Raw genomic sequence first — 10,989 nt, 5'->3', positions numbered from 1 at the left:
TATCATGGAAATATTCTATGCAAACATGTATAGCTCGATCCACTATGGAATCCGAGTTCATTGCCTTGGACAAAGCAGGAGAAGAAGCCGAATGGCTAAGAAATTTCCTAAAAGACATTCCTTGTTGGAATAAACCAGTATCTTCTATTTGTTATTTATTGTGATAGTCAATCAGCAATAGGAAGAGCACAAAGCAGTATGTACAATGGTAAGTCTCGACACATTCGTCCGAGACATAATACCATAAGACAATTGATCTCAAATGGGGTTATTTCTGTTGAATATGTGAAATCAAAGGAAAACCTAGCGGATCCGTTTACTAAAGGTATAAATCGAGATCAATTGTACAAACTAATAAGTGGAATGGGCTTGAAAGCCACAAAATAAAAATGTTTATAGCGGTAACCCAACCTTGTGAATTGAAGATCGCAAAACCTTGGTTCAATGGGAAAACTAAGTCATAAATATTGGTTGAACACTTGGAAGCAATGAAAGCTCATTCCTAAAACGTCCAAGTAAAATATACCTGCAACATGTGGTGAGGTTAATTTTTTTTTAATGATTCCTATACCTAAGAGGTAGCGCGTATGGCAGGATACCCTTGATAGGAGATCACCTATATAAGTACGAAGTGATGGCCGCTTCAAGAACATTTATGAATCTAAGATATGGTTCAGGGCCGAAACAGACACAACATGAGAACAAAATATGTTAGAATTATTGTTGTGTAAATACTTTTGACTTGGTTTACATAAACGGTTGAATAGTTCAAGACATCACGTCACTAAGCAACTAGTAAATCCGATAGTATTTTACTACGGAAGGTTCAAAGCCAAAAGCTACATTTCCCAATGCAATAATAGTTCATAATAACTTTCAAGTAAATATGCATACATGCATTAAGTTCATTTATGTGGGGGATTGTTGGATAAATACATTAAGAAGAGTATTGAAGAGAAAAGGGAGTGGGACTTGTCCCACATTGGAAGATTTGCCTAGTTGAGTCTTCCTTATAAACCTTAAGTTTGAGTTAGGGGTTTGGGCCCCAAGGGATATCAGGAGTTTTTAGAAGGGAGAAGACGCTAGTAGGCTGTGTCTCGGTGAAACACACGCGCGTGCTCTCGTCTCGTCTCGGGTCGGGTCGTGACTCTTCAACACATCTGGTGATCATCTTTTTTGAATAAGCTGCTGAATTTTTTTTTTGCTTTCCTTCTTCACATATTTCTGCATTGTTTATTTCGAAATATTTGAAATTTATTACATTCTTCTTTGTTCGTTGCAATCAAGAGTTTTTTGTGCTGCTATTCTTGATAGAAGTTGTTGTATCTTAGAGACGATTGTCGTTAACGTAAATCACTTGTATACGGGCAATATCGTCTTGCGGATAAAAGATTTATCCTTACCTCGACTGAAAGACTTGTTGCTGTTCCAGAATTTTCAAGAAGGACACCATCCCAAACAACAAATTGTTTACCCAATTTTTGATCATCTTGTCCGCTTTTGTTCTACTCTTACGAGCAATTTGTCCATATTCCACATTTATTGATCATGGGTCAACTTTCTCGAACGTGTAGTCTTCTTCTCTAAACAGCTGAATCTCTCACGGGTTTTGTAATTAGAGGGCTTTTATATAGCGTGCCATCTTACACCAACCGATCCCTTCATGGGTTGATAACTTGTGAGTTTTCATATTTTTACGTGTAACAAATATATTTCCCCCTCAAATTTAAAATATTTGTAATATGTGCAACTTTTTTAAAAATCTAAAACACATAGAATTAGATATGTTTTGTGCAACTGACGTTGAAAAACCTTGATTTTACATTACTAAATCATTTAAAAAAAATAACTTTTACAAAATTTTGACTTTGTGGTATGAACTGAAGGAGAAGAAGGTGGTCAATTTTTTACGGGATGGGTGACACCAAAGAAATGACGTGGCCGGTGCGCACTGCGCACGGGGACTATAGTAGATTCCCGGACCGTTGCGATTAAGTTTAGAAAAAAAGAGAAGTTAGTCTCCCGCCAGATCCGTATAGTCATATATAAGCATCACGAATTCAGCTTCTTCTGTTCCCGCTCAAATCCCCAAATTCAGACCCATACGCGAATTTTAAACATGTTCGGAAGTGTACTCCGACGTCCTGCATCAGGATAGTGGAATGCGAAGCAGATTTACACGGCGTTTCTCATCTCGTGATTGTAAGTAGCAAATTTATCGACGTCTCTAATCTGCGATGGATGAGCGTAGATCACTTTTCATTCATTATATTTTTGTATTGCCGTCCTGAAATTCAAGTATTGGCAATGAATTGTGTGAAATTTTCAAATCCCTCTGGTAGATTAATGTTTCAGCGGTCAATTTACGTGTTTCTCTGTTGAAATCAACTCGTTGAAAACTCGCATTTTCATTTGAACAAGCATTAGATCCAGGTATTCACCTGTAATATGCAAGAGGCCTCGTGTTTATCTTTCCTAAGGTTTCAGCTGTTGAACATGACTTGTTTAGGATCATATTTATGTTACTCCGACTTATTATGAGATATTTCGCAGCTGGTTTTCAGATTCTGATAGATTTTTCTTTGGATCCTGCTAGTTTTGCTAAGTGTCAAAAAGCAAAGTGACAGACTGCCTAATTTGCGAGAGGTATGTAGTAGCTCTTACAACTTATCCAGCACATATAACATTTTCTTCTCTTATCGTTCATATTTTATGTTGCTGGTGTTTAAGTTTTAGACTTGTAGCACTTAGAGTAATCTGCCATTTGTAGGCAACTCTATTTTGTTGGCTCATAGGAGAGAGTTTATATTAGCTCTTAAAAAAATTGAATTCAGTTACAGATATATTTGGTAGGCTTTTCCAGAATATCATGATTTACAAACTTGCAATGCCCATTCTCTTTAGCCTTGTCACCAATGTCTGTTTTTTGTGTAGTTCATGAAAATGGTATACCTGATTGGGTTTCAAAATATTAAAATATTGTAGGAACAAATGAGTGAGTTCCATTGTTTTGGCAGCAATTACCATGACTGCAGTCAATCCAGGAAGATCTCAGTTGGGGTTCTGGTTGATTCTCCCAATGACATGAAAGCGAAAAGCGGCAGCAAAGCAGCGAAGCAAGTAGCAGAAAATGCGACTTCTAGAAAAGAGAATTTAGTAGAAGATTGTGAAGGGCAGACTCCTTTTGTAGAAAAATCTGTGAAAGATTTGCAGAAGGATGCATCCCCTTGGTTTTCTACTAAATCGTTCAACATAAACTTATCCTCTTCTGCAGCAGTTCACGATGCTAAAATCACTCAGAGTTTCCAAGTTCCCACGAGAACACTAAAGCGATCAAAGCGATCAAAGGAAGCATCTGTAGATCATCCCGTGAAACTTTTTTCCTGTAATAGATTTGGCTTAGAATCAGACAAAGACAGACTGGATAAATTTGGTAAAGCTTCTTGTGCTATGGGGGCCAGGATTGTAAACAATGTGGAGAACGTTGAGAATCTTTCACCAAAATCAGGATTTCTGCCAGAAAAAGATCTTGAAAAGGACAAGAACAGGATAACTGAACCTGGGGGTAGTGAAACTTTGAGAATGAAGCTCTGGGAAACTATAGGAAAGGTTTCTTCACCGAACAAGCAGTGCGCCAGTGTCCAGCCTACGAAAATTGGCTCTAAAGATTTGAATCCAAATCTAGAGAGAAATGGAAAGGATAGTTCTAATGAAAAGACAAATCAACGTTCGGACACAATTGAAAGTGATTCTGTAAGGCCTGAACATATAATCAGAAAACCACTGACTCATTCTTTGACCAGGAAGAAAGCTTCCAGTAAAAAGCAGCATAACAAAATTGAAACAAAAAATTCCACTAGCCATAAAAAAGATTGCCAGGAAAAGGGTACATTCCCAGTTAGGGGAGAGCCATCTAGAAGACCATGTGAAACTGTTGATACTAGTTTTTTGCATTGTAATTCTCTAAGAGACAAGAGCGAGGGAGTGAATTTTGAAAATCCAGAGGAGAGGTGGCGGTCACGCGACAAGAGCAAATCGATACCATCTCTTTGGACATCCATGTTGCAGGGTAATAAAGCTGAAAATGGTAACAGTTCCAACGGCAGAAAAAGGAATATACTCGGAGAGATAGAAAGTGATACCAAGATAAGGAATTCTGTTGTCTCGCCGAATAATGTGACCACTGAGCCGCGCAGTGATGTTGGGACGCTGAGGTTTGTTGAAACACTAAAATTTAAGTATCAACGAGAAGACACAATGTCAAAGAACAAAGGGGACCACACACATAATCCTGAGAACTACACTTTTGAGAGAAAGTCAACAGTTGAAAGTCCTGGATGTTCACCGTTGGGGCTTCAGCTAAAAGATCATGATCTGAGTAATGCCGAGAAAAGAATCAATATGAAAAGCACCCGAAGATCCAAGATATTGACTTTTTTTAAGTCAACTGAAAACAAATCAAATGTGCAGGTGGAATTATCTGTATCCTCAATGCTTTGTTCCTGATAATAGTTTAATGGTGATCATCTTTTTATTCTATATCAAACTATTTATACTGTTACTCTTCCTTACTGTATAAAGGATGGCTGTGGAGAGACGAAAGATTATCCTCCTCTGAAACCAACCTCTGTGATGGAACAGGATGGAGAACAAAGTATATCTGGATCATCTAGGGCTGCTACAGATTCCGAGAAATCCGAAGATGATTTTCATATTAAAGGTTACAGCAAAACTTCTTGTAACATTATCGCATGTTTCTTACTGATGTTCCAATCATTTGCTTTACCCTCTAGGGAAGGCACCAAATATATTACAAATCCCTCCAAAATAAAATAAATGATTATGCTCGCAAGACATTTGGTGTGCTCTAGCATAATGGTTCAACAGTTCACCATTATTCTCCTTAATTTAGTTTGGTTTTATGTATGTTCTGAGGGCAGCATCACACACACACACACAAAAAAATGGGTATGTCATTAGTTCACAGGGTTCTGCTCTATCCAGTTTGAACAAGCACATATTCTCAATAACAGCAGGTGCTTGCTTAGGTCATTTGGCTTGGTGATAAGATGCTACAAAATCATTCAATCTTCTTTAAGTAAATCAGGCTGCATTATCCCATGGATGTGCAGGTTGCAGGAAATTAGAGCCATTACCTCCTGAAATTGGTATTACTAGACATTTTTTACAACGCTCAAGCAGAAGGCTGTGCAACGAGAAAGGTGTGGATGTGACTGGATGTAGTCCTATTTCAGAATCATTCAAAGGTCTACAGATGCTAATCAAATTGCTTCTCTATCTTCCTATAGTAGTCTGCTTATTTATTTCTTGATTTTTTTCTTATCAATTGCATAATATTCTTTTCACCTTTGCACAAGGAAACAGGAAATGATGAAATTAGCAAGCTTCAAATGTGCATGGAACAGGATCATGAGGACGGATTTGCCAGGTATCTGTAGTCTTTGTTGAATTTGATCGAAAAAAGTTTATGGGGAATGCTGCCAACCTCTTACATTTATAATTTGGTTGATCAAAATTCAGTGCTGTAGCTCTACTTACTGTGGCTTTAGATCGTGTTCAAACCAAAATGAAGTCAATGATTGACAAAAGATCTGCTGAAATTTTGATGGAGGCTGCTGACGAAATATATTTGCATTTGCATCATGCTGAATCTCAGATGAAAAAAGATGTGTAAGCGCGTATAAAATGACAGATTTTCGTATTCTATGTATTGACTTCTCGAGCTTTAATCTGGTAAATTTCAGGGGAAAGCTGATAAATCATAGTAAATTAAAAAGGAGATGTCTGGATGCTAGATTTCAAGGTCTGTGTTTCTAGAAGCTAAGCTTGACAACTTACCGCTTTAATCTTGTTGGACCAAACCATATAATGTTGATGTTTAATGAGCTTAGCATAATGCATGCTCAGCTATGAACACGGAAGTCAAAGCCTCAATCCTTGAGGCACTTCTATGCAAAGTCAATTCTGTTGCCTATGATTGCAAGCTAGCTCTTCAATCCGAGCTTCACAAACATGGTCACAAGTTACCCCAATAACTCAAGTCAAATCCATATAATTTACTATTTCTACCCTTTGTTTTCTTCTTTTTACTCTTTAACTCTAAAAACAATGAGAGAAGAAGATTCATAGCGTTTGTGTTTCAACTAAAGTTACTGATGATTAAATGATATGCATTGCCTTTTTCTGAAAAAGTATTATGTGAACATGTTTATTTTGAAACAGAATTATGATGCCGAAGAAAGAGTGACATATTAAAAGATTTGCGTGATTCTGCTGCCTACATCCATGAACAGATATCCAAGGGGCTGTAACTATTATTAATCATATTTACTTTATGATATAATCTACAACTTTGTGTAATTGAGAAAATATCTGGTTAATTAATATCATGTAATTTTTTTTAACTAAGTCACAATCAAAGCATATTAAAGATTTATCTTTGTTAGCATAACAGAATTGTTAGCTAATATGGTGGATTGTAGTTTACATTCTCTGTTTTGACCTACATAACTTCGAAGAGATTCTATCAGCTCTGCATGAGTGTTTATCTGTATAATGTAGAAAACAATGAAATTTACATGCAAGTATTAAAATATTATAACTGATTTTAAGTGACATAAATGTTTGTTAGCTGCAATTGTGCAGATCTCCGTCAGATCTAGTTTTAGTGGAACGTGATTTGCTCAATAAACAATTGTGGATTTCCTCTTAGTTAATGAGGCCTCTTAACCTTCCTGCCCTCTCCTAGTATTGGCTTCCTCCTGTCTAATATGTTTTTTGAACATTAGAAATGCATTTTCAGTCTGCAGTCGATCCGCTAAAATGCACAAGAACTTTTGAAGGCATCAGGAGGCCGTTATTATATTCAATGTAATATTGGTTCATGCAGCATCTATTTGGCATCTTAATGACTAGAGGTCATTGATCGGCATTTAGAAATAGGTGGGTACTTTTTATGCTGTCTAGTTTTGATGCTGAGTTGAGTTTCATATGTGCTTGCAGAGCAACACGAGCAGTTGGTTGGCATACATAAAAGATTTAAATTAGAGGTTGATCAGCACCTTCAAGGTTATGACCACTTAATTGAAGATCTGGAAGAGCTTGGAACTGAACTTGAAAGAAATGTGAAAAGACACGGTATGAATTCTAAATTTTAATAATCATTTTAAAAATTATTAGTCACACATACATTTTCCATAAATTTGTAGTTCATTTTTCAGTTGGCGACATGCAGATGCTTGATTGGTACTCATACTTTCAGAGTCACAGCACCTAACAGAAACAAATGGTCCATTAGTTTTAAATTGATCTTCTTGTGTTGCCAATCAACCCAATCATTTCTTATACAATGAAGGGCATGATTTAACAACGGAAAGTTGAAGCATGTTATATGCATTTATTATAATGTGAAGTCACAACACTTTGCTTCTTTAGCTACTAGGTTACAACATTGACGTATATGTGATCTCTCTGAGTTTATGGTTGATCTATATGACCTTGACTGTATGCTCTTAAATTTTCAGTTCTATCAACTCTGTTCGCTCTGTGCCTTCATTAAAGGAACATATCAAAGACTCTAAGGTGTATAAATAAATTTGCATTTGCTGCATTACCCTTGGTGTAAGTAAGAGATTAAGAAAAGTGATTGCACTCAACTAATTTTGTTTAGGACGTAACATGAGATGCTTCTATAGCTACCAGCTTTAGCTTCTACACAACGATCTTTTTATCATTTTAACAGCTGCTTTGCTCATATGCAAATTTTATACGGTGATTCTTGTGTGGTGACTGACCCCAGTTATTTTGGAATAAATGCTTATATAGTGATTATGATTGATATATTTTTGGTATAATCTGTAGAAGCATCAAACAAGAAGTTTCTCTCCCAAGCTGAGGAAGCAGTTAATGTTCAGCTCGATGATGCCGAAAGAAAAATCTTGGCAGCTCAGGAAGTGAGTTTATTTAATTGTTAATAATAAGGTTTACAAAATTTTTTTGTCTTTTGCTTCCAGAATATTACAGTGGACATTAATGAAACTTCACATCTCAAACGATAAGGCCAATTACAAGTAATGAGAATGAATTCATTTGATTTAAAGAAAGGATTTGAACCATAAATATCAAATGGCACGAACATCATGAATGCTTGAAATTCAATACAATTGTTAATATAATGACTTACACTGGGGAGGGGATGGATTTTGAATCCCCGCATCCAAACAACTTTAGAGAAGTGGTTTTGGTTATCTGTTCATTTGCATCTGCCAAAAACCAAGCTAGAACTATGTGAACCTCATAATCTTTTAATCTCTGATCGCCACTCCACAGAAGTAAAGGGGAAAGAATGTCTATCTGGGACCGTTTCTTGGATCATTGTTGCTAATTGATAACCGAATATTGTATATTAATTTTCAAGAACAAGATTTTATGTTCGGTCGGACATAGCTTCTTGTGCTTGGCCCTAGGTTTTTGATGCACTCTAAGATACTATGCTTCAATACTTGCTGACCATGTTATTAGATCATCCCGAATATTCCATTTTTTTCTGCGAATAACTTGGAATTTGTGGTGCAATACTTGAAATGGTTTTTATTTTGCAGTTGGCTAGGGAGAAGCTGCTTCAATTGAAACTAGCGGTAGCCGAGTGTATAAAGCATGGGGCTTTTGCAGAAATTTTGTAGCTGAAGAGAAGATTTTCGTTGCATGGTCCGGAATCCGGATACCAAAAGCTTATCGATCATGATTAGAGAGCTAAATTTGCTCAAAGTTATTATCTTATGGTTGAGGAGGATGGCCCCGTATGATTAAATGTCTACTTTAACTCCTTTTCACCATATTAGATGAAGTTTCGAAACATTATTATTGTTCCCATAAAAAAATTATCATTGTTTTACAATTAAAAACTATATTTTATATTCCTAAACAGTTTATTGGATTTGTGGATAAATGTTTCGGAATTTGAGGGGTTGTTTTTCCGAAATGTGTGTCCAACAATTTATATTTAATTTTACATGTGGAGTCATGATTTTTTTATGACCTTACAAATGAGAATAAATAAGTATCATTTGATACAACTTTAACATATGTTCTAATTCTAATATTAGCATTTCGAGTCTCCAGAATTGAGAGAACAAAACACAAACTGGATCAAATTTTTTTTTATGTTTATTGAAATATTTATAGAACCTAATCTAAAACGTCAGTCTAAACTCGTGCTCTAAATATTACAGGGTATGCTACTAACTGGGTCAAATAGTGAGGTTCGGGCCAAACCATATCTTAACAAACATGTTATGCCTTCGATGTTATTAATGACATTTATATCGTAAAGCAATATGACTATCTTGATGCGGAAAATTTTAATTTTAATGCATATTATGTATCAATTATTCAATCTCTTTTTAAATGTTTTAAAAAAATCTCTATTTTTTTTTATAAAAAATAAAATTTATAGGATATTGCAACTTGCAACTTTTAGGGTGCTTTTGCACACTGCCCTTGGTAATTTCAAATCTACACATCTCAGTCATAAATGTCATGTTCTTGACATTTTACGTCCTCTTTGAAAAAATTGAGAGAAGGTGTAAAAGATAAAAAAAAATATGGTAACTCAGAGGTGGAATGAGTTTAAGAAAATTCAAATTTGGTGTGCAAAGCACAAATATGTTAAAGTAGACGTCCAGCGAGCCAGCTTGTGACTTGAATTTTATTGATTATTACGTAAAAATAATCTTTATTTTAATAGTATTTTACAATTTTATACAATTATGACATTTATTTTATCTATATACACATGCAAGCTGCATAGATAAAGTCTTTGAATATACAATAGTTACCACGAGGTCTATCTCGCAACGTAAGATCATGAAACTCATTAGAAAATGTATCATATATTCTAAAAAAATTCCTAGTCGATTCAGCCGCCTAAAATAAGGATAAATGTCGCTTGAGCTTCAGACTAATATCTATGATGTAAACGTCATGTTTAATTGGTAAGAGCTTGGAGATGTCCATTCATACAGACGAGTGATCATTTGATGATGTACTGAACATGCCTCCATCGGAATTTCCAAGTTATTATCACTTATCGAGTGTAATAGTTTGCGGTTATGGTTGTACATCATTAGTCCTTTGACCCGAGACAACGTGGAGGCTCTATGTACTAGCATGCAATTTAACCTGTTTACCGACTCCATTGAGGGTCATCATGTGGCGAGGTTAGGCGTATTTTCGAAATGTGTACGAGCCAATACATTATAGTCGAGGATTTTACCGCTTATCTACGGGTGTGGATATAATATTTGATATGATGAGTTAATAATGCAAGGAGTCTCTGGCCAGAACAAGACATGTACTTTAGGAAAATGTGTTTTCCTAGTTGCACATACGATGTCAGCATTATTACTTAGAGATATATCACATCGTTATCGAATTCATTTACAACTCTTGATATAGCAATTCTTGCAGATTCGATTCATATATATGCATTGAAAGGACTGTACTGTACGGTAACCATAACTTAAGGTTTTTGCAGGCACTATCAATGATATCTAGGGGATTATGTGATGATGCTACTAGATGCTCTTACAATGATCCGATGGGTGAAAGTAGACTTGAGTTATAACGTTGTTGATCAAGGAGTTGATGAAAAGAATGTGGCTATTAGGGTAAGCCCAAATAGGAACAAATGTTGTTCTGAATCACATGAAGTTATGAACCCACGACTAGTTGTATCCCTGAACCATTGAAGATCACACAAGCATTGTATTTTGTGTTCCCGTTGAGATAGTCAAGTTTAAAGAATTGAATTTTGAGACAATAATTTGATGGATATCAAACAAATAGCTTATAAGGAGTTATTAAGTTGATTCCATGTAATGGAAGACGTGGAAGTTAGCTTAACATCTAATTAAGTGAGAAAAGTGAAACTGTCTGTTTCAATGCAGAAATTCACAAAACTGGCAATTG

General features: G+C 35.7%; 1 protein-coding gene across 4 annotated transcripts; it reads left to right on the top strand.

Moving 5' to 3' along the window:
* The first annotated feature begins 2,013 nt into the window (after positions 1-2,013).
* LOC140956709 (meiosis-specific protein ASY3-like) lies at positions 2,014-9,013 on the top strand. 4 transcript variants are annotated; one of them, XM_073413562.1, is made up of 11 exons: positions 2,014-2,202; positions 2,554-2,646; positions 2,986-4,470; positions 4,582-4,720; positions 5,133-5,267; positions 5,386-5,449; positions 5,542-5,691; positions 5,766-5,824; positions 7,024-7,158; positions 7,882-7,973; positions 8,622-9,013. In XM_073413562.1, exons 3-11 carry the CDS (start codon positions 2,992-2,994, stop codon positions 8,700-8,702), a joined length of 2,334 nt encoding a protein of 777 aa, XP_073269663.1. In that variant the 5' UTR covers positions 2,014-2,202; positions 2,554-2,646; positions 2,986-2,991; the 3' UTR covers positions 8,703-9,013. The 4 variants fall into 4 exon arrangements, with proteins under 4 accessions (XP_073269663.1, XP_073269662.1, XP_073269664.1 ...); XM_073413561.1 differs by having other exon boundaries at positions 2,597-2,646; positions 8,622-9,012; XM_073413563.1 differs by having other exon boundaries at positions 2,080-2,202; positions 2,565-2,646.
* The last annotated feature ends 1,976 nt before the right edge of the window (positions 9,014-10,989 follow it).

This window comes from Primulina huaijiensis, chromosome 14, assembly GCF_012295235.1.
Source record: "Primulina huaijiensis isolate GDHJ02 chromosome 14, ASM1229523v2, whole genome shotgun sequence".
In the NCBI taxonomy this organism is placed as follows: Eukaryota; Viridiplantae; Streptophyta; class Magnoliopsida; order Lamiales; family Gesneriaceae; genus Primulina; species Primulina huaijiensis.
This window is presented reverse-complemented; position numbering and strand designations above follow the sequence as displayed.

What these genes read in the sequence shown, in the direction of transcription:
- LOC140956709 (XM_073413561.1), top strand. Translation starts at nt 2,163, where the DNA reads ATGCGAAGCAGATTTACACGGCGTTTCTCATCTCGTGATT. An exon ending in TCTGGATGCTAGATTTCAAG is followed by an intron (nt 5,825 to 7,023) that starts GTCTGTGTTTCT and finishes ATGTGCTTGCAG; the next exon opens with AGCAACACGAGCAGTTGGTT. An exon ending in AAATCTTGGCAGCTCAGGAA is followed by an intron (nt 7,974 to 8,621) that starts GTGAGTTTATTT and finishes TTTATTTTGCAG; the next exon opens with TTGGCTAGGGAGAAGCTGCT.